At 45.0% G+C, this 24,175-nt stretch overlaps 1 protein-coding gene across 1 annotated transcript in view; it reads right to left on the reverse strand.

Annotated features, from left to right (window-relative positions):
* Positions 1–22,095, reverse strand: part of fbn3 (fibrillin 3) — a 58,821-nt gene extending 36,726 nt beyond the window's left edge. The window contains exons 1-5 of the mRNA XM_085347201.1: positions 21,910–22,095; positions 14,802–14,884; positions 14,575–14,670; positions 6,813–6,908; positions 6,355–6,450 (exon numbers count right to left, since the gene is read on the reverse strand). Coding sequence (XP_085203327.1) covers positions 6,355–6,450; positions 6,813–6,908; positions 14,575–14,670; positions 14,802–14,884; positions 21,910–22,088 — 550 coding nt within the window. The 5' untranslated portion in view covers positions 22,089–22,095. The remainder of the gene's footprint in view (positions 1–6,354; positions 6,451–6,812; positions 6,909–14,574; positions 14,671–14,801; positions 14,885–21,909) is intronic.
* Positions 22,096–24,175: the final 2,080 nt, after the last annotated feature.

A 24,175-nucleotide genomic window follows, 5' to 3' on the forward strand; every position in this document is an offset into this window, starting at 1 on the left:
TATCCGTTAAAACCAAACTGTTTAAATTGACATTAAAAAAGAAACAAAAGGAAGAAAATCCAAATAAAAAAATAAAAGTCTGGGTCTTCCAGCCTCCTGTGTTTCATTTTGTCCCTGCATCAAAAATAAATGGACTCTCTCACGCTCAAGTCATCGAACAACACTGCATAACCAAACGCAGCGGCCAAGTTCATCAGCGTATTCGTGTCTGCTAAATTAAATATATATGCATGCACATTCTTTCTCAAGCAATGCCCCACTGTTGACGGTCTCTGACACACATTAACACACAAGGATGCGTCTGCTTGTCTGTGTACATGATGGAAAACACAACATCTGCACGAGCTGCAGCGTTTAGCCAATCACAGCTTAGCTGGAAAGAGTACCGGAGAATAAAGCTCTCCTGTGTGTGTGTGTGTGTGTGTGTGTGTGTGTGTGTGTGTGTGTGTGTGTTCAGGGTTTTGTTTGTCATGCACGTAAACTCGAATTTGGAAACAAAAAAATAGCCTCAAGCATTCAGCCGAGAGTTCAACACGTGTGTCAGAGCGTGATGTCATCGGTGTGTTATACATGTACGTTTAGTAGACACATGAGAGCATGAGCACTGGTTTGGACAGGAGAGAAATTAAAAATCCTGAATATGTCTGGCTGACAACATTTGGAAGCAGTTTCGTCCAATTAAAGCTCAGAGAGATGAACAGATAAAAGCATCCTGCTATCCTCCTCACTCCTTACTCCAGTATCAAGGGACTCTGAAATCTCCTGTTTCATCCACACATGCTACGGATGCTACGTTCACTCACTCTATGCAACATAAATAATCTTCACTCTCCTGTTAGGACGGCTCGTGAACTTGCTTGTTTGTCACCAGCAGTGTGTCCGTGTATTAGCTCAGAGTCTGCTTAATGTGACTGTTGCACTTCCACCTCTGTTGGCTTATACAGTCAACCATCAAACACTGTTAACAGAATGCAAGCTTTCACATATGATCTTGTTTTATTAGTAAATCCTGTCTGGGGCTTAAAGCACTCTAGGCAAACACTTTCCCATCAACTGTCTCCAACTGTAGGATCACAAAGATGAAGAGGGCACGGGCCTGAGCACTGGGAGGAAAAGAGAGGGGAAGACAAATGGCACAAGGGAAGAAAAAAAAATCTAATTTCAGACTCATTAATAATCGCTGAAGTATTTATAAAACTCCCAGGAGGGAAAGTCTGGGAAAATAAGAAACCCAGTAGGGTTTTTTTCATGGAAATCAGGCTATTATCATTTATACATACTTGCCTATGACAGGAGTTCAACAAGTCAAATGAATAAAGCGTGTATACAAAAGCCTTTGAATGTGTATGTGCGCGTGTTTACATATCTTTGTAGGGACCAAACATTGGATGTTTACTATCCGGTCGTTAAGTGATGACGCGACGAATCCTACTTCCGGGCCTAAAGTAGTCTGCGTTTAATATGGCTTTTGTGTTGTTAACATGTTTAATGTTTTGTATTTTCTTCTATTTAATCTCAAAAAGCTCCTAAAACAGTCAGTGATCACTGTTGACCTCCCTCGGCTTTTATTACCGCTAATCATTTATTTAAGCTCAGTTTTTAAAACCTTAGGATGTAACTACAGCCCAGCCCATGCTGCAGTATATGAATGACTAACCTCGTATTGTGGATGGATTATCTCAGTTGTTCTCCTGGCTGAAGTTTGGTCCTTTTACAGCATCCTGCCATGCGATTACATTTGTTCCTGACCACCGAGAACACTCACGGTAACTTTTATCGAGTGGAAAAAAAGTTAGCTTGTTTATATTATGCTAACATAGCTGTGTCGCTAGCGGTCACGTAGCACATCATTATATACCAGCTAGCCCAACTTCAGTAACCCTACAAACGTCACTGCTGTTTAGTTTCTGTGTTCATTTATGCTGGAAGTGATAACAGAGCTGTACGTTTTAATTTGTTTCCAAAACCCCGCAGTCAGGACATGCTATATTGTATTTAGATAGAAGCTAGCGAGCTAACTCCCTGCTAACTTCTAACTCCGTTAAATGTCATAAATTCCGTTTTCATGGATGCCTGGATGTTAAACTCAATTGTTACACCTGGTAGAGCAGAACGCTGATCATTTTATTAAAGATGAAAGACTTTAGACAGTTTTTCAACTCTCAGTAATGCCATAGTGATCGTTTGATATATGGACCTGCAGCGGAGTTTAGGTCCAGACACGGCTAGTGTCAGACTGAACAACCGGATACTCGTAGGGACCAAAGTGCCTGTCCCCACGAGTCTGAAGACATTTTTGGGACTCAAAATGAGGTTGTAGTGTCAGGCTTGCAATTAGGTTATGGTTATGGTTAGGCGTTCATTTTTGATGGTTAGGGTAAGCGGCTAGGGAAAGCACTATGCCAATTAGATGTCCCCACAGAGATATGAAAACCAGCTGTGTGTGTGCATGCGTGCGTGCGTGTGTGTGTGTGTGTGTGTGTGTCGAGCACACGTCTGGCGGGTCTTGTGGAATTTCTGATTGCAGCGTTTTGTTTGTGTTTGTGTGTCCTTCTGCTGATGTGGATGTAAATAAATGATTCAAATGTGTGGGCTTGTTTGTTTACATGCGTGTGATTGTGAGCATGTCTGTCTGTGTCTCCCGGCCAACCATAGCAGTCTCTGTTAGTCTTATCAGTGCCATTATCAACAGGCCTGAAATCGCTCTTTTCCTTTAGCCGTAATGATTCTTTAAGGAGCCTGTTCCTTTCATTTCTTCCACACTGAAAAAGCAGCCGCTCAAACGTGACTAAATGTTTAACGCACACAAGAAAGTCCAACAACTGTGGGAGAATGGCAGAGGGAGAGATAAACCCTCAGCGTTCAAGATCTGATAGCCTTTTGCCTCAAGCAAACTGTGTAAAGGCACAGCTCACACAGCCATGCCAGTATCCAGGAGAGGCTGTGGATGCTGCACTTCCTGTTATTGTTTCTATATCGCGCCCATTGTACTGTACAATGTATTTGGAGTTCTGCAGCTACAGTATTTTAGTCTGCTTTAGGAAACTTGTCTAACAGTGGAACAATAATCCTCACTCTCATGAATGCAAACAGAGTCAGAGTCAGTCAAGTGGGCTCTAATCTGCATCAACAGCTGCCATTCATGAGCCGTTCTCCTTCCTCAGCAGTGGGAGAGTCTTTGTAGCATTTTTTTAAAACTGGAGCAAAACTAAATCGGTCCATTTTTCAACCAGCCAATCAGAGGCGGCCCCCGCCCACCACCACGGAGCAGCGATACTTAAATGCTGATATGAATGAGATGGATCGTTACACTTAGCGTCCCAATGAAAGCAGACACTAAAACAGCTAGTGAAACGTGACAGTCCTAATTATGTTTAATAAATACAGGATGATTTCACTCAGAACATGTAATCATAAAAAGTATCTGGATGAAGGACAGGATTGGTTACGCCAGAGTTCACAGAGTTTGCACATTTTTAGCAGTTTTCTGGCCTCTCGGCTGATATTTGCTCCTTAGTGGTTCGATTTATTTTAGCTTTTACTGCAGAAGTTTCTGCGTATGCACCATTAAAAGGCTTTCTGCAGGTCAAATTTAGCCAGGCTCCAAAGTGGCTAACTCTCGCTAAATTGTCACCGGGGGATATTTTCCACCCGTGCCTGCTCCAGCGCCCCCACACGCCCAGCGGTGCAGCCATCCTGTCCAGCCATGTTCTGTCCGCTCTTATCCAGAATCAATAGAACAGAAATAGCACAACTTCCTACAAGTCCAGCACCTCAAATGCCCCTGACGTCAACACTCGCTGATGTACAAAATTGCTCCTCTGTGATTCTTGTTATATTTGGGCTGGACTGGAGACAAACTGGCGTTTGAGACTTTATAGGTCTGCAGAGACCGACCGATTGGACCAGACCTGGAACAGAGGAGGCACAAAGTTTCAGACTCAGCTCGTTCTTACTGTGCATCATACATGAACACAAAGGATGACCACACGATTAACGTTGTGTGTTAATGTCAAGCTCATCGATGTTATGGCCAAACATTAACTCACATGACGCTGCAGGTTTCCCTGCTTGGACAGATATATGGGTACACACATTTGTATCCATCAAATAACCATGGCGACTGTACAGATGATATATGATCCCCAGACCTCGAGCGTAGGCTGTTCGCGCATAGCTGCACGAGCTCACGCTCCCCACGCCCGCCGGGGCTTCCCATGAGCCTGTCACACACGGCGTTCACCATACTGGTTGACTTTCACTCCCTCCATAATCACAGCTCATCAGCAGTCTCCTCACTGCATCACACAGTAAATCTACTGACTCATGGCCTCAGTTACACAAACTCTAAAACCGCATGCAGCCTTATGGCGAGCGCACCCGAGCACACACCAGGGACACTGTGGCCTTTTCAGGCCAAACCCAAAGTTAAAAAATTACTGCTCAGACTTGCAGGATCATTTTTGGACTTTAAATTATTGTTATGGTCAGCGTGACAACACTGCCCCATCCATCCATCCATCCATCCATCCATCCATCCATCCATCCATCCATCCATCCATCATCAACCTAGCGTCATGGAGGACAACCGCTGCTCCTCAGTATCAAAAGGAGGTAGTTTTAGTAGTAAGGATGCATCTTAGGCACATCCCTTTGGAAGTTTACCGGACACGCCCAACTGGGAGGAGACCCTGGGGTAGATCCAGAACCCTGTGGAGCGATTATTTATTCGTCTGGCGTGGGAATGCCTCAGGCTCCCCCCAGGAGGTGCTGGAACGTGTTGCTGGGGTCAACAACATTTGAGATGTTTATCCTGCTGCCATCGCCACTCGACAGCTCATGGATGCATGGACTCAGAAACAAATATATATATAAAGTCATTTTGCTTTAAGGGTTTACAAAGGAAGTCAGTTAAAAATTAATTTAAACTTTAATACCTGATCTTCAACCTTCATGCCAGCAAGAGACACTCTTCATGTCTCGTAGTCATAAGATTCCCTGTTACTCTATTACTATTACTTTCAATCTGAAGCAGCTACAAGGCACCAAAAACACTTGCAAGCATTTCTCTTGTGATTTCCTTATAGTGCGTCGGTCCCCCGACTCCTTTAACAAGGAAAACATATACCCCCCACCCCCAACAGCCTGTGTGTACACAGCTGGGGAGTCCATTTTCTCACCCCGGCCCACCCATCCTCTTCTCCTCCACCGCCCCTCTTTCTCTTGCTCTGATTTCCTACCTTGTCCCACTTCTCATCAGGAAACATGACGAGTCCATAAGGAAACTTTCCTTTCTTAGTCCTGTGGGGTTGTTTTGGTGTTGGGGGGGGGGGGGGGGGGGGGGGTCTTTATGACCAGATGTTGTGCTGACAAACTCAGCACTGACGGTGTTGTAGTCTCTAAGAAAACAGGAACCAAGACTTTTAACACGGTGGGAAAAGTGTTCAAAGAATCTGATTAAGCTGACAGGTCGTCCAAAAGAAGCTACACATGTACACACACACACACACACACACACACACACACACACACATCTGCAGAAGCATGAAGTGATTACAGGCTGAGAAGTTATCCTGGCCAACAGCAGGTGGGAGGAAGAAAGACAAAAAGGGGAGAGGATGATGAAGGTCAACAAAAGGTAACGTGACAGAAAGTATCTGACGATTTTGTTTTTCTAACAAACTGAACAGAAACGACTGGAAATTAAGAAATCGACCACGGCGATCGTTCTGTGGACCTTGGGACTTACTTCCCTGCCATCACTCCCCACAGCACACATACCACAGGATACGGTTCAAAGCGCAGGACAAACACCCACTGTCTGTCTGAGCTATGAAGTCATCCACCTTAGAAGAGCCTGAGGTCTCACCAGCTCTGCTGATAGGAACAACACTCAGTCACAACATCAAAGCTTTCCTGGTTTGATAGCTTTCCTAACATTAGTGCATGTGCGTGGGTATGAGGGGCATTGACGAAAGACAGATCACTCCTCCAATCCAAGAGGTCCGCTCGAATTATAATACGCCAAATACACACAAACCTCTTATTTTCAGTTTTTAGCCATTTTACTCTGTTACAGTGTTAAAGTAGCTGCTGAGAATCAGTGCAGGTGTACAAACAATACCTTAATTTACCCAGATCATCTCAACAGCGTCTTTGGGCGCGAAACAAAAAGCAGGCACACAGATTATCATATCATTCAACCACAGCAAGCATAACGAGAGCAGGGTGTACTGTCTTTGTTCCTCGTGGTTTTCCCACCAAAGTCCGAGCGGGGATTCATATTTGAAGGCCTCCTCTAAAGAAGAGAATCAGTCACACAGTATAAACACAGCAATAAGGATGAGCGCTCACCTCTCTCGCACTGCGGGCCAGTGAAACCGTAGACACAGGCACATCTGTTGGGCCCGATGCAGCGCCCACCGTTCTGGCAGCCATTCTCACACACAGCTGCCCGAGACAGAGGAAAAATGGATCCAGTGAGAAATACAGACTCTCTTTAATTCTTTGTTTCTTATAGAAATGTCGCGACCGCATTCTGTCTTGTGTTTGTAATGAATGCTTCTGCTTGTACGCTCAGCAGGTAAAGACAGCAGCAACAGGCCTGTTGGCGTGAGCTTCAAATGTCCTCGCTTCTGTTCTTATGAGGTTTAAGCGTAAAACTGTGACCAAAGTTCTGCAGACTTGAAGAATATCAAACATTCTTCTAAACACACGTGGTCTGCGCAGCACACAAGACACTAATGCAAGTTACACATATGTGCATGCACAGCGCACCGCCCCGCACCCAGGCTCAGCAGTTTTGCACTCACGTTGTCCGCAGTGGTTGCCGGTGTATCCTTTTGTGCACAAGCAGGAGTCCTCGGCGCAGCTGCCTCCGTTCATACACCTGACATTACAGGACTGAACTGTAAGAGAGAGGAAAGGTTTGGCTCAGAAGGCCCATCAGCAGCTCCGTCTGAACACCTGCATTTTAATTAAATATGGATTTTACACATGTTGGTAGTTTACACATGTTTGGAGGGTTCCGATTAACATACACTGTTCAAAAACACCCCAAGCTACAAATCCGGAGCTAATCATACGGACTGGGGTTAGGCAATATGTCAGGCCAGCTGAAGGCTACAGCCAGTCAGGAATTTGCTGAAAAGAAAACTGGGGGAAGGAAGCAAAGAGAAGAGCGCACAAGAAGCAAAGAAGAAGAACAAAAGCCAACAGGGTGTGAAGAAGAGTACGAAAAAAGAGCCATAAGCGGAGTCTCTGTAAAAACCTTCCAGGCTGTCAGACTGCTTTGGTCGAGAGGGTCAATGTGACGATCTCAAACACGTAGGAGCAGCTTCCTTTAGAGCAGCTAATTGGCGCTCCTGGCCGACAGGCAGCTTCTGCTGAGCCAGCTTTTGACTGAACGTAGCAAAGCAGAGACGCCGACGTTGATTTTATTGTCCTTTAGTCCTCCTTCCCCTATAAACTCTGTGCCTTTCATGCTCTTCTGTTTTTATCTGAATCTTAAGTTCAACATTAATTTCCTCTCTCTTCCCTCCATCTGTCTGTGCACGTCTGTCTCTCTTTAACATTTCTGGCATGCAGCGCTCTGCAGCAGAGGGGAAATGACTGAGCTTCCCCAGAGCTGACTTTGTCTAATGAGACTTTCTGAGTTTGCACACTTGCCAACAGGAGGTATTTCAGCCACTATAATCCACCCACTTACACACTAACTATGCCTTGTGTGAATCATAATGAAGGAATACGCTCTGAGGTAGCTTTTCATTTTGAGATTCCTGCCTTACTGGAAACTCGCGCAGCACCAAGTTTTAGTGTACATGAGTCAAAGCACAATGGCACGAATCCTTGGATCTGGATCCTGTGCAGTTTTGGAAAATGTAAGGCGAGGTATTTTTCACAGGAATGGTTTACAAAGCTCTCATTTGTTCCATAGATTGAATGCATCTAGAAGTCCCAGTTAGCTTTCTGACGTGCAACTCTTGGCAGGCTCCATGCACAGATCTGGCAGAAGCTCATTCTGTCTGGACTGCTCCTCATAGCAACACATGGTGATAAATGAAAGCAAATAGTTTGGGACTCTGGAGGAGCCTGCATTTACAGGTCAGTGTACTAGTGGGCTGCCTCTGTCTTTCAACGTTCTTCTTGTTCATCCTTTAGGGAGTCGGGTACGGCCTTGCTCCCAGCTTTCAACCTTCAAGATGGAAGATTACAGCAACTGTCTGTAAGGCCAGCAATAGAAGCAGTCATGTGAATCATAAATAATGACTGCAGTGAGTGATTACAATTTTCCCCACCATGAAACAAACCGTGGAGAAAACCCCCTAAACTCAGGGCTCCTCACAAAAACATGTTTTTAAATAGGTCCAGGAAGAGCAGGAAGACTTTGGCTAACAGCAAGAGACGCTGTAGTGTGAGGCTCTCTGTCTGCTTATCATTAAAGAAACTGCTGGACATTATGAACAATGCTGGGCATCCTCTGCACACGGCCATTAACAACCAGAAGAGTCTGTTCAGTGACAGGTTGCTTCTCCCCAAGACAAGAACTAACAGACTTAAAAACTCCTTTGTCCCACACGCCATCAGACTGTTTAACTCCTCTCTGGAGGGGAGAGGGAGGGGAAACAGGAGGACAAAGGAGGGGGGAACAACTAAGCTGTAGTGCCTCTTCACCTCACTGTACAATACCTTGTGCAATACTTTTTGTAAATAGTCAACAGTGCAATAGACTCAATACTTGAAATGTGCAATTCACTTGTATTTTTATTTTTATTCCTATTTATTCTATTTATCCCCTTTGTATATTTTATTTATATTGTCTCTGTATTTATATATGTGTGTGTGTGTGTGTGTGTGTGTGTGTGTGTGTGTGTGTGTGTGTGTGTATATATATATATATATATATAACAATTCTGTAACTGTAACTTCGGTCGTTGCTGTGCTTTTTGGAAGTCGAATTTCCCAGAGGAACCCACCCGAGGGATTAATAAAGTTCTATCTTATCTTATCTCATCCTCTGCTCCTCAGGAGGATAAGAGGCTGCTGACTGAAGAGAGAGACACTGGAGGTAAGCTTTCATGTCACGAGCTTTCTCTGTTACAGGAGCTCATCTGAAGGAGCAGGAGCAGGAGGAGGAGAGGAATGACCACATTTGGACACAGAAAATATGATCTCATTGGATAGCTTCTCCTCATGACGCTCCATCTCCTGCAGGTGGAAAGAGATGGTCTGCCCCAATGACCCGTGCATGGGAAGCTGGACGTGCAGAGCAGCATGATTGGGAGGCTGTGTGTGTGTCATCCAAAGAAGCAGGGGTGCAGGGTTGTGGCAGCACAATGCGCTTCTGTGTTCTGGTTGTATCGTCGGTAAGCTGCTCACATCTGGGTGTTTTTTACGAGAATCTGAGAAACACAGGAAGTCGAGGCTCGCGTGTGAGTGTGTGTTGGAGCTGAGCGGGAGTGTGATGGAAAACTGAGGTGCTTTATAGCTATGTTGTGTCCTGATTTACACACCCCAGAGACCTGTGACAAGTCCCCGTGATGCAGTGAAAACAAAGGTTGCACAAGATGCTCTCAAAGCAGCTCCCACCACAAAGGAGTCTTTGAGTTCCAGGAAATAACCCTCCCCAACTTTTGTTTAGTTCTGCACCTCGCTCAAGTCATCAATCAGCTTTTGGGTTAATGAGAACAACTCTTTTGTTTTATTTGCATTTTTAAACTTTACACCAAACAGCACAGAGACTCACTTCTGTGCAAGATAAAACTGCAGTGGAGCGGCTGGTTTCAAAGCCGCACTCCTTTCCTTTCATGGAATATGATGTTGGTTTCAAGCCTGAATGATCGTGCTGGTTCTTTAGCACAGACGTGACTGACCCGAGACTCTGACTGCATTAGCAGATAAGCCGTATCGTAACTGCCTTTGGATGCTTTTTCTGTTTGGACTGCTGAGTCAAACTGTCAACCTCAGTTTCCCATGAAACACACTCAGACGTATCCTCCATGTGTGATAGCATAACTACAGGATCATTTACTCAATAAGTCTCTAAATCTGCCTGTGTGGGTTCCAGCTTTACTTCTTATTAAAGACAGCACACACTGGTTGCAACACCAGTGCCACAATCTGGAGCTGTTACAGTTCTTCTCAGTTGCTTTGGCACAAAACTCCTGAGATGCAGTCGAGCTGTTTGAAATCCTTCGAATCAGCGCGCAACGTGACTCCTAGTAGAGCAGTAAGGATGTGTGGCAGCGCAGCAAACAGGAAGACGTCAGAAATAAGAAGATGCAGAAAAAAGTGCAGGTGATACACACACACACACACACACACACACACACACACACACACACACACACACACACACACACACACCTGTGGTGAAGTGAAAGACAGGCTGGCCCTGTGTTGTTACTCAGATGTACAAATTCACACAGAAATGCTTTTTTCTCTCTCTTGTTGTTACTTTGTATCAGTATTTTAAGTCCTTTTACTGTGTAATTTGTATCTGTGTGCAGCACTTTGGCCAATCCTACTGTTGTAATGACATGTGCTATATAAATAAAATAAACATAAGCAAACATAAACAAAAGCGTGTAAACTTTTCATTGTTCCTGTTAATAGTTTAGGGGCAGCGTGGACGCGAGGTGGTTAGCGCTTGTTGCAACCACCTTTGGGAGGATCTTTCTGTGGGACGTTTCCATCTTATGCTGCTAGGACATCCTGTAAAAGCTTCGATCATTCAGAGAAAATATCTAAATATTTGGGTTACCTACGTTTACACAGTGTCAAAGGAATTTGTCATTTTAGTGGCACTGACTTATTCATTGAAGCAAAAACCTCATTTTAACAAATGAATTCATGGTTTGGGGCGAGCTTCAGGTTTTTCTAAGTATGCATGTTTTGCAGCTGAGAAAAACTGTAATGCTGGTTAAAGCCCGGCAGTCACCTGAGAGCAGTTTAGAGGTCGGACAAAGACCAGTGACTATAGTGGCTCTTTAAGCGAGCCATGTAAACATAATCATGTCTGACTGAGACTTGATCAAATCTGCGTCTCTCCAGCCCCAGAGCTCAGAGACAGCTGTTTCTCAGCATCAGCGCATCTCTGGTAACGATTCTGTAATTACGGTTATTGCGAGACGAGGTTTTAAAGACACCCCAGCACAGCTGCTCTGCCAGAACTCGGCTGCTAACAAGGGCGACTTGTCTGGAAGCGACGCGTACTTTCTGGTTATCGATAAATGTGACTCATTTATTCGATCAGCCTGCTTTCACACACATTCAACATTCCTTCTTCTGGACATGTGTACGTTTCCCAAATCCTGCCTGGCCTTGTTTCCTGGCAAACACGAGATTCCAGGAAGAGCTAGTTAAAAAATATCACGGCCATCTGTGTGGACGCAGCAGTCATCACAGACACGTGGGTCACGTGAAGGAAGTCACAACTGTGCTGCTAATTTATGTAAACCTCTGCGTTCCACAGGCAAGACGTGAAACATGAAAACACTATCTATAACTCTGGAGAGCAGGGTGCTAGAAGTGGGCCGTATAATTAAGGCGGAGGAATTGGCATTTAAAAATGGAATTCCATAGAGCTGCAATTTGTTTCCAACTGCACTGAATTATCCTGTTAAATGATGGACTCTGGCCAAAGCTGAATTAGGGAGTTTGCATATTTGGGACGACAGCAGCCACACAGAGAGTGTAGATGAGCCCTGTGAGACTGCTGGGGTTAAAAAGCCTTTTAAACTGCAGAACTGGCTCAACAAGTCAAGCCTAACAACCGACTATGGACAGAGCTACAACAGCAGAGCGGACCTCTCTTTGGTTGGGTCACCAGCTGGAAGCTTTTCCTTGGAGGAACAACGACCCAACAGCTCATATGAATACGGTTTCTTTTAAATCGCATGCCAACAAAGTTACAGCCTTTTTACAACTCAGGTGACATTTTCTAAACAAAGCCAGTTTCTTCCAGCTGAGAGCTTTTTTGAAGATTAAGAACGTTTTCTTATCTGCTGACTTGTGGAAAATAATTCCTGCTTTCATTTCACGCAGGCCTGATTGTGCAGCAGCCTTTATTTTGGAATCACACAGGCTCTGCTTTCTCGTCTGCTTGCTCAGAAAGCAGCAGTTCAACCACTGACTGTGAAAGGAGGATCCACTGTGGACAGAGAGAGACACACTTACACCTACAGCCGGTTCACAAATGATTCCTGACTGTGGGCTGTGGGGCAGAGCTGGACTCCAAAGAGGAGCAACAAGAACATGCAAACTCCTACCGGTTGATTCAGACCTCTGTGCACGCTCTTCTTTATCACTCGTTCATTTCTTTTTGGAGGAGAAACTGGCAGGAAAGGTTTGGCAGGATTATAACTTCATGTTTGAAATTACAGAGCAGAAGTTACAACATGATCCTCGATCGCTTTGGTAAACTGACTCATCTCTGGCCATAAAGTTGTTTGACCTTTGACCCTGATTACTGCAGCCACAGAGGCCAGCGGACGTTCTTGCACGGTCACACGCTCCACCCTTTTAGCACCTTTTCCATCAACCAATCACTGAGCTGTAACGTTGTGAGTGAACTGGTCACGTGGCCGTTGCCGTGGGTACACCCGGCTCGGGGAGTGCGACAGGAAGTTTGGTCCAAGCTCTCCCACTAATCTCTCACTTCACTTCCACGCCCCTGAGGAGCATGACTTCACAGATTTCACTGCACATCTGTGCGTGTTCTGCCAGACAGGTCAAAGGCACGTTTCCCTCACCCCGCCCTCCAGCCTTCTCCTAATCGTTACTTATGGCGGGAAGAGATCCTGTTTTACAGCTCTGAGCCAAATGATGATGACTGTGTGTGTGAGACGCATTTTTCTGTCTGTTTGGATTTCGCTTCGAGTGTCTCTGCCTCGCTGTGTGCGCCGTGTGTGTTAGTGGGCTTGGAGGAATGTGAGTCTGTGCAAAGGGTCTGGCAGGGCCAGGCGTGACTGATGAGCTGACTTTGGCCCACTAAAGCAACGAAGCTGAACGCACTGCATGCGACTTAACACACACCAACACAACTTTCTTGCTCCCACAGTGGTGCTTAACAACAATGTTTGCAGTGTGTCTTGCACATATTAACTTTATACTGAAAAGCCGCACACTGTGCAGTAATCTCATAAAGACAAACATGATTTCACACACTCTGTATGTGAAGTACAACACTTTGCTCCAAACACACATCCTGAGTGGTCTGTAAGTAATCCAGCAGACTGAGCCGGGCAGCCAGACTCTCCACGTTAATCCTGACAAACCCTTTGACCTGAGCAGGCTCCACACACTGCTATTACACGGGCCTGAGTGTTACTATAAGAGTAAGGTGGGACAGAGACGTGTGGCAGAGGAAAAGAAACACTTCACAGCTTCGAACAGCAGAGTGAAGTAAGGCCTGAAACCATGCAGAGGACTAAAGGAAATACACCATCTCTGCACTTTCCACTATAACAGTGACAGCTGATTATTTTGCTTGTGCTAGTAAGGAAACATACAAGTGGACGCCATGCTCTCAAGCAAAAGGCTTGAATTTGAAGAAAAAGAAACCACCTCATGTTTAGGACTTGATACAAGATACATGTGACTCTTACATGATGTCATTTTACATGAATTTGGTACCCGACTATTTGCAGAAACAGCTACAGGTTTTCTGCTTCTGAATAACTCGACGGGTCTTCTCATATTTATGCTAAGATGCTGCTGGCTACGTCCTGCTTAGATCTTCTGTGTATCGAGTTTTCAGAGGTTTTAATCTTCGGCAAAGAGAGAAAGCGGCTTTGTTTGATTTACTTAATCTACTGCTACAAATGCCAAATCAGCCAATCACATGGCAGCAGTTTATTTAAGTATGCAGACCTGGTGATGATCTGCTGAAGTTCAGACTGAGCATCAGAGTGGGGAGGAAAGGTGATTAAAGTGACTTTGAATGTGTCATGTTTGTTGGTGCCACACTGAGTATTTTCCACACAGTCACGGTTTACCAAGAATGGGCTGAAAAACAAGGAGCATCACGTGAGTCGCAGAACTCTGGGAAATGCTGTGTTGATGCCAGAGGACAGAGAAGAATGACCAGCCTGTTTGGAGCTGATAGGAAGGTAACGCTGGACAGGACGTCACTCCTGTCAGCTAACAACAGGACACTGAGGCTCACGCTCACCAAAGCTGGACAACAGAAGATTAAGCAAAGGTTTCCTGGTCTCAGTCTCTGCTTTGGCATTAAGGTGGCAGCGTCAGAGTTTGGTTTAAGCAGCATGAAAGGATCCTGCTTTGGTTGTGGTGTAACAGTGACGGCGATACTGTTTGATACATATCAAAAAGCATTAAAAACCACAGCCTACCGTCCCTTTGTGACCACAGTGTAACCGTCAGGATAAGGCGGCTCGTCACAAAGGTCACACTCGGTTTAGAAAGTGGAAAACTTTGGAGATTTCTTGGCATCCCAGCGAAGTCATTATCAAACTGATTTTTATAGTTACAGTTATGATAATCATCATAACTGTGTGTGTGTGTGTGTGTGTGTGTGTGTGTGTGTGTGTGTGTGTGTGTGTAGGTACTGACCTCCTGCTCCACAGCTCGGGGAAAGCTGGCCGTTCGAGCAGGTACACATGTTGGGTCTGGAACAGAAGCCATCACCACAAGAATTCCTGCAAATCGCTGGAGAGCGAAAAGACCAAGACAGAGCGGAAAGGAGAGTCGATCTAATGACCATACATAATCGCACGAACCAATCGTGCTATGCCTATTTGCTATCTTCTCCGCTGAGTTTTGCGATGTGGGGAACTTACGAACAATGCACTGGTTTCCTCCCGGCAGAGTCTTCCAGCCTGGACAGCAATATGAATGGAAGCGAGAGCCGCACACATTGGGTCTGATAGAGAAAAGAACAAAGAAACACACTACTTACTACTGCCAGCACACTTCAGTACATCATTGAACAAACACACACACATCAGCTCATTTCTGAGGAGCCCAGAACCTGCTCGGTCTCTGCTTTCAGAAAAAACAAACTTTGATATGAAAGCATTGTAAAGTGATGGATTGAGGTATTCTCAGGCTTGGTAGGAGGGAAATGCAAGAGGCCTTCAGCTCAGTGTTTTGTTTTCCTTCAATGCTCATTTCTAAGCTTGGAAAGACAGGATGTGCAGAGTCCTCCTCTCTCTCAAAGATATGCCCGGCCGCCCTGATTTCTGGCACAGACCCTGCTGGTAGTCGGCTCTGATCCTTAGTGGCAGACAGCAAACTTTGACCCTGTCTGACAGATGTAACACTCATCACAGCTCATGGGCTGCTTGTCTGGCCTTAAAGGTTAGCCACAGAGTTTTCCTCAGAGGAAATGGCTAAACCACATCTAGAACCGACTGGGTCTGCTCACACACTCAAGCACACACATAAACATGCCGTCAGGACTGAGGTCTGTTTTACAAGCTAATGAGAGGAGCTCCGTGAATAAAAGCACCTCTTTGTATATTTAAAGGAGGAGCTGTCCAAACGGGCATCGGTCGTCAAAGACTCGTGCAAGCACGAGACACTCAGGTCAGTGTCGGTCAGGGTTCCAGCTGTGTGGCTAAACTACTGTTATCCTCAGTCACCGTCCAGAGCGTATAATGACGAGTGTTTGCGGTCATCCAAGTTGGTCATTTGCCGATGGCATGACTAAGTAGCGACGGACCGCAGCGTGGTGAGTTTGGATGAAGCCTGATCCAGATGCTCATAGTAAAATAATTTGCCACAGGGACAATTTTCTACCCCCAGGATTTAATTTATCGTGTTGTGAAAACAGAAACTTTTTTTGGTAAAAGTAGATTACTCATAACTTATAACACCAAACATGAAGCAGTACAAACCAGACTTATAAAATAAGTTGGCAGAGCTGAGATGTTCTGGTCCCTAAGTGACTGCTGGATACTACATTTCCCATGATGCAGCTCAACACAGTCCTGCATTAGAACTTTTCCAGAGCTAACAGAAATATCTTTGCCCCGTTTCTTTCTAAGAACATCAGCTCAAAGGCAGAAATGTCGAATTAAGAAATGCTGAATGGACTCCGGTCACCCAGCACTCTACTCTGCTCTCACTTTACATAACACACACGTTCATATTTATAACACACACACACACACACACACACAGTGTTGGCTGTGATGCATTACAAAGTAACGAGATACTGTAATCACATTACCTGTTTCAATAACTTAATAATGAGACGCATCACTGTACTAAACTCACTGCTTACTTTACAGTTACAGTTACTGTATGTCGTTACTTGTGCTGGGGAGGCGCTGCAGTTACCTGCGTACCAGGTGGATAGAAAGAAAAAAAATCAAACAAAAGTGCGTTTTCGTTTACGTGTGTTTGTTACAGTCGGCTTATTTCGGTTTCTGTGAGAGAAGGTCCATCGATACAGGTCTCGAGGGTGAAAATATGGATGTTATTTCTATTTTTATTGCAAAAACTGACAACGGCGCAATGGTAGAGTGGAAACTGCAACAGGGACAGAAACATCCGCATTATGTTGCAAACACAGCTTAAGCTCTTTGTAAGTATCTGCACAGACAGCATGCTAACACCAAGCTAGCCAAAAACACAGAGTGACGTTTGACTGGGTGCGTGTCCGGGTTTCAGACCAGCTCGGCTTCATGAGACGATGCTAACACCCTCGTATGCAGTGGGAACAGAGGCCTGTTAGCGTAGCTTAGCATTAAGACTCAAAATGAATAAAGCAGCTAGTTTTTCTTGATCGTCGGCTCATTAGCGTCTTTAAAGTTCAATAATTAAATACATTTCATTTTCTTTTTGCTAACTGTGCAGAAATTGTTGCCCAAATGTTTAAAAATTACAATTTTCCACTTTGCGGGAGTCGATGTGCCCGACTGTTTTTGTTTTTTAATCGGAACAGCTGAAAAGATTTTAGATTTTAAAACATTTTATGGGGAAACTAGTTGATTTTAGTGAATAAAAAAAAAAAAGACAAACCAGTAACAGTCAGGTTGATGTATTTGTAGTTCCAACCCACTAACACCACAGTGCAGCTTTTCCTTGATTAATCCCAAATAAAACTGGAATTTAAGGCGTTGACGCTGATGAACTTAAGTTGCTCCTGTGTGCTTACCCCGCCTCACTGGGCAGCATCTGCAATAATCCTAGTTTTTTACCAGGAAGATGACAGCTGGAGTTTGAGTTTCTGATATATGGAAACACACCTCCAACCACATTCCCAGATGGCACTGCGGGACAACAGGACAGAAAAACAGGTGGGCAGGCAGACGAGAGATATTAATGAAGGTAGAATGAACGGTCAGACAAAGAAAGAAGACAAACACGTAAAAGAACAAAGAAAATTTCTTTAAGGGTGTTTGCAGAAACCAAATTGTGACCTTTGGAGAGAAAGGGTGAAAAGAGCGAAAGGAATGGTGATTAGGAAGAGGAAAGACTGGTTGGTGGGAAAGGAACAGGAGATCAGTGGGAGAGAAAGCAAACAAGTTTATGTTGAGAAGAGGAGGAAGCAGGAGAAGCGGAAAACAGAGATATGAAAACGAAGCAAAGAGCAGCGTGAGCTGCACGGACCCTGAGTGGGGGCTGCATTTCTGCAAACACACAAACCGAAGTTCAGAAATGGACACAGCAAGAATCTAAATGCCGACGCCTAACGAGCGCTCGCGAGCAAAATTGTTTCCTGATCCATTCCTTCACGCGGCACTGACGATTTTCCGCTGACCTGATGTCAATATACAACGAATTACGAGGGCGCGACCCCGAGGTCAGAAGCTCTGGTTTGTTTTCTTTCCTCTTTCTTTCACCTCTTTCCTCTGGGTCAGCGCCTTGTCTCCCGTTGCACAGAGGAGGCTTTACAGGACGAACCAAGAGCGAAATGAAAAACTGCCATAAAAAGGAGTTTAAGCCCCGGGGGGTTCCCCCAATATTGAAACGTCCTACTGTTCTCACAGCTAAAACTACAACAGGTGAACTCTTCTGTGGCCATGTTGCTGCCTTTGAAGCTAACCCCCGTCCTGTGGATCGCTCATTAACTGCCATTAATAATAACAAAAGGGAAATAGCTGCCACCTCATCCAAAGGAAAGTGAAGAATGAAGGCAAAGTTACAGGGAAGTGGCCCAGAAACCTGGTATGCTGAGAAAATTAGTCACCCTGATCTGCGTTGGCCAGTGCAGAGCAGGCGGACTCACGACGCCGGGCTGACTCATTCAGTTCACGGTGTCTTTGCCCACGTACGCTTGTGATTGTACTGGTCACAGGTTCAGACGCCTGAAGCCTCAAACAGCCCGTTTCTCTACAAACGAGTCAATGAGTCTGACGATAAAGAAATGTGAGAAAATGAGCTGCAGACAGATACGAAGCTGACGATGATCGGTAACTTTTTATGAGTCGGCTTTAACAAGCTGGAAAACATAATGTGCAACAGACAAAGGAGGAAAACTCTGGCCCAGCTCGAATGACACGTTTAAGCCCTTAAATATGTGCAAAATGATTCAATGTCTGATGCTTTCAAAGCAGCTGAAGAAAACCATCAAGTTTAAAACCTGGAAAGAAACTCAGGCAAGCGAGAAAATTAAAAACTGAAGAACAGACTGGAATAAAAAAAGGAGGAACTCTGAAGATGCTAAACGCTGAGCGATCAAAGCGGAGCAGGAACTACAATAAATCTGTTTTATCCTGCGTCAGTCAGAAGGACTGAGGGAGATAAAGTTTTACAGTAACTGTCTGTGTTTGTGGTTTTGTAGGCCCAGCGCGAGTGTTTGTTCTTATTGCTTTGATATAAAAAGAAGTGATTATGTTTCTGTGGGCAGAGATTATTCATGCCATGAAAAGTGCTTCTTGTGAAGAAACATGGACTAATTGAACAAAGGTAATTGTAAAACAAATACAGCTACACAAATGTGTTTTCTTGTGCGTACATATCAGAAGAAGGAAGGAAACTTGTGGCTAAGTCTTTTCACGCAGTCTGACATTAAGCAGGAGCCACACGCCAATCAGCTGTCCCAGATAATCCTGTCAGCTCACTCGCAGCGAGCATAAAATCCCAAAACGGACCCGAATGTGCAGAAAAGAGAAAGGGAAACTCTGTGGCTATATTTTTAAGAGGGACTTTCTTTCCTGTGCTCTGAAAGCACTCACACTCCTGCAGGTCTGAGGTGAAACCGTTTCGATATCCAAAATCGTTCTTTATTCTGTTTCAAATCAGGCACATGCCAAGGCAGTCTGTAAATAGAGGACCCCATCCAGGCCATCAGGGTGGTATTGACATCATCCTGGAAAGTAACTAAATGTAATCCTCTGGTTTGAGGCCGACTGGCTGCCGGTTTGCCAGCATCTCAGCCGGGCGAGGAGCTGCCGAGCAGGGCTAAGTTAAAACGGTGAAAGAAATCATGAAGCAAGACTTTTCAGCCCGAACGTACGAGCAGTCTTACTAAATGATAAAGAAATGATACACTCGTTTGAGTTAGTCAATCACAGATTTAAGTAAAGCAGGTGGGACACGGAGCCGGCCAGCTCGGATTCGATCCCGCCTTCACATGAGGCGGTGCCAGGGTGCGGTGTGCTGCGGGAGCACATAAATCAGTCAGTTAACATCAAACCCAGCACTGCCGGAGACAGACCAGGGGATCTGGAGCTGTAGCCAGCAAATAAACACTGCACCTCAGCCCAAGGCCAACGTGATGACCATCGTTAGGCTGACGTGCCTGCATCACCCACACGGAGAATCTGTGAACGCCGAGTTACCGACAGCCTGCTGTGATTAGCACCACTCTCATGAATACAGACCCAGTGTGGATGAACTGCCATGAAACTCAACAAACACTGAGCTCGCGCTACAAAAGCCTAACAGCCCAAACTCGTCACCAATGAGATTTCTTCATTTTCGAGGCTTCCGTCCAGAGCTGCTCATGTGCAAGATGACTAATTTTACCCGATGTCGGATGAACCCGCCGTCGCTTCGGGCCAACGACCCCCAGAGTGTAGCTGAAACTAGATTCGACACTTGGGCTCGTGAGCTTTGGCCGGAGCGCTGCAATACACGGGAGGCAGCTTAAAAGAATCATTTCAGTGACAGTTACCAGGCGCACCGAGGCACACGAAGTAATCCGATCAAAATAATCAGAAACCAAGTCCAGCGTTTTGTTAAACAACTCTGGTTCGTGGTACTCGCTGTGGCCCCAAGCCCAGCGTGCGAGCGGACCTTTTTTAGCCTAAACACGCCCGAGTTTCAAAGCAAAGATGCTGTGAGTTCACTTCAGCGCAACTATCGCTGCATGAGCATTTTATTCCTGACACTGTGGGGTTCGCTCAGCAATGTAATGGAAAAAGTCTGCAGGCTTTTGTTACTTGTTCTCATGAAACCGCACTCTATTTGATGGTAATAGTGCGCTATTGTGCAAGGCTCTCCTGATTTCGTGCCTCTCTCTCCACTGCCTGTCACACGAACTGTGAATGTGAATTATTGCTGATCACATGTCCGTGCTTATATTTGTGTCAGGCAGGATAAGTCGTAGGATTGGTAAAGGGGTCGTGCACTTTGGCCTATCTCCTTTAAATATGTCAAGGACAAACACGTGAGTCAGTCTGAGCGACGGGCAGGCCGGCCTATTTGTGGTTCAGCGCTGGACATGTTGTGAGAGAAAACACCGGCTCGGTGACGCCGCCCCGCACTTCTAATAAGCCTCAACTCAAAACCTGCAGCTATGCGCTCATAGTTTTCCTCTCTGGTACTCGGCTGTCTTTCATTCCAGCCCCACGTTACTCCTTCAGCTGCTCCGTCACCTGCAACGGTGAAACAAATGCCCTTTTCATACCCCCCGTGGGTGATACGAATACCTCATTTCCTGTGACTTGGCACCGGGGGAACCGTAAGCTGGGACAGATGGGAGACTGACTGGAACAACTGATGCAGACACTGAAGCTGGCTCCAACAAAACACTCTTTGTTTGTCAAGAAGAGGTGAAATACACAACGAAAACTCTGATGCACTAACGTGTGTGTTCCTGATTCATGATGTTTAGGTAACAAAGTGAAAGAGAGTGAAACAGGAGGGTGAGGTGAGCGGCTGCAGCTGCTGACATGATGTTTCTGGATGTTCCCCACACACAGACAAATAAACAGCACTTTAAAAACATTCATAGGTTCAGATGTAAAATGCTTTGGTGTTCAAACTGTGTCATGTTTGGCATTTTTCAAATACTCAGCTAAAGAAATGGGAACAAATATGTGTTTGTCTGGGTGCACGACACAGGCTCGTGGCGTATGTTAGATGCCTTTTTATGCATGAATGATTTAAAGGTCAGCATGAAGTAGTTTAACAGTGAAAAAGACAGTCCTCAGAAAACTCCGAAAAGCAGCCAAAGCCCAAAGAAAAACTTTGAAAGACCTCCAACAAAGAAGAACTACTGCTCGAAAAAGGAAAATATAAAGAAATGAGGAGTGGTTGATGTTATTGCACAGCACTGCACCTCCCAGCTCACTGAATTTCTCTGTTAAATACTTTAAACACTGAGGCCTATAATCTCCTTACATTCCTGAATACCTTTGTATAGCGTAACCAGTACACGTCGGGGTATTTGGGTCATGACTTGTATAGAAAGTTCCACAAAACACGGGAGATTTTATTCTGGCGAGCGGTCTATTAATGTCAAATGTCCTGTTTTTGACAAAGCGCTGTAGTATCAGCAGCATGCTCTGGTATAAGGCCTGAGGTATAAGGCTTCGGCTCGGTCTGAGCCCAGGAAGCACAGCAGCTCAAAGACGGAGAAACATTCATGGTTTGGATCCTTGTTCAGACACAGAGACAAATGTTGCTACATGAACTTTGGGTTCATTTCAGCCTGCAGTGCCATGTGACTCTGTATTATGTTTGTGATTGGCCATTGACAGTAAAACACACCCTCTCAATGTCTCTTGGCCGCGGCGTCGAACCCGCTGCGCCTCCCTCTGGTCCACGGTGCCGGTGAAGCGGCTAGCTTGGTACGGGCCATTCCCAGTTTGACTGCAAGCCACCTGAACCGCCCCGAGGCACATCACCACCCATCCCAGCAGAGCCTGGGTCAGCTTCCCAGATCCCATCGGTCGGCTATACCTCCACCTGAGTCCCTCCTGTGCTGATGCTCACTCCGTGACTCTTCACTTTACGGACCCAGACTGAGCAGCAGGACCTGGACCTGGATCCAGACCAAATCACGGTGTGCACTCCACAGTAAGGGCTAGACAGAGGAAGAAAGGATATTAAAGTTAAGAGACAAGTTAAACACAGACGTTGGTCTAACAGGAAGCACCTTTCCATCAGATTTACTCTGCAGGCCTCTCAGATGGGCCCATTTCACCAGAATGACCTGAGTTCATTTGAATAAATTAGATGTTTTTAACGCTGCTAATTACAGAAAAGTTCATCTTAACTATGTTTCACATCAGCTCTGTGACTCCATCACATCATCAGTGTTTTAGTTCAATTCAATGTTATTTTCAAAGCACCAAATCACCATAACAGTCGCCTCAAGGTGCTTTAAATTGTAAGGTAAAGACCCCCACGAACAATCGCCCCTATGAGCTACAACCTGACAGCAGTGGGAAGGAAAGCCTCCCTTTAAACAGGAAGCCCTCTTCTGCAGCCGGTTGGGGGGGTGTTTTGGTTAAGCATTGATTCTTCAAGTGGCAGATGTTACATTTATCAGTCCTTTATAGTATCTTTGGCTATTATATCTGTTTCTTTACAGTGTTAGCTAGTTAAACTACTTCAATGTTTCAAGAAGCCAGCAGTTTCAATTATTTTACATTTTAGCTGTTTTATCTGTTCCTCGTTTGAACTTTCAGACGACATCTTGATCTTACAGTGCTGCTCGTGCAAGCTTCCCTGTCTGGGTCTTCTGAGAGCACCAAAGTTACATCCCAAGAAGTTCACGCCAAAGAAGACAGTAGATTTATGCTTCTAGGATGAAACCTGACAGGTTGGACAGTGGCACTGACACCTGTGTGTCATGTGTAGTTACACTTCGGGGGGAGGTGCATGTCGGGTTACACGGTAGGTTCTGGTGGGCGTGGCGATGGTGTAGAGCTGCTGTTAATCTTAGTGCGGTGTATTAACAGCCTCACATTTACACTCAGGCCTCGCAAAGCTTTGGATGAGGAGAGTTTAACAACACCACTTCAACTTCTCTGCTTCATATCTGAATTTCATACACTCTTAATTTGTAATGTTGTTACAATAAACGATTTTATGGTATCTTATTGATGATGATAACTTTGCTAGTTAATTAAGTGAGTTTATATATCGTTAAAGCTCCACGTCTACCCTGTGTAATGAGCAGATGAAATAAATGATGCCCATCATAGATTTCTGACCACTGTGAAGAGAACACGATATACTCCGATGCAAAACACTTTGCATTTCATTTTCTTCTTTTCTTGTTTTCCTTTGTGATGCTGGGCGGTTACAGTAAGACAATAGAAAACATGTGATTTGTGGACACGCAAGGAAAGAGAAGAGAGACTTAAATTCTGACTTCTAGCAATCTGTTTTCAGTATACTGCACTTCAAAGCCTTCTCGTAACAAGTTTATCACTCAACAGACACAGAAAACTGCAAAAACTGGGAAATGAGGTCATAAACTGATTAGAGAAACATGCTGTGTGTCAAACATACAGCGTTCAGTGTTGTTTACTGGCATTAAAAAGGATAATAAAGATTTTACTCATTAAAATTAAAACAAAGTGAAGGGGGAGGTTATTTTTGCCCTTTGGGACACTGGACCATGAAGAAGCTTTTACACTGCTGTCCCTTAAAGGATAGTGTGTTGTTTACACATATTATCTACTGGTCCAAATGGCTGCCTTCAGACCAGAGGGAGCTAGAGAGCAGGACTAACGGCGTGCTGGGAGAAAAGCGCAGGAGTTGAGGGTTAGATAGTCGTGTACAGTATCACATGATCAGTCGGGTCAAAATGCCACATTTCACAACCAGAAAGAAAACAAAGAACAATTAGACATTTATTCACTCATACAGTGTTCATCAAGTGATTTATGAAGCCTTGGTTTCTAAATGTAACTGTGCAGCTCAGTCCTGAGGGCGTTAGGCTAAATTCAAATGAAAAATATCTCGACGCCAGCGGCATTAGACAGCCGTGAGGCTCCTTCTTTACCTCCTCACAGACTACGGG

This window comes from Diplotaxodon limnothrissa, linkage group LG23 (genome assembly GCF_057381915.1).
Source record: "Diplotaxodon limnothrissa isolate DT_005_m linkage group LG23, D_limnothrissa_male_GT1.1, whole genome shotgun sequence".
Lineage (NCBI taxonomy): Eukaryota > Metazoa > Chordata > Actinopteri > Cichliformes > Cichlidae > Diplotaxodon > Diplotaxodon limnothrissa.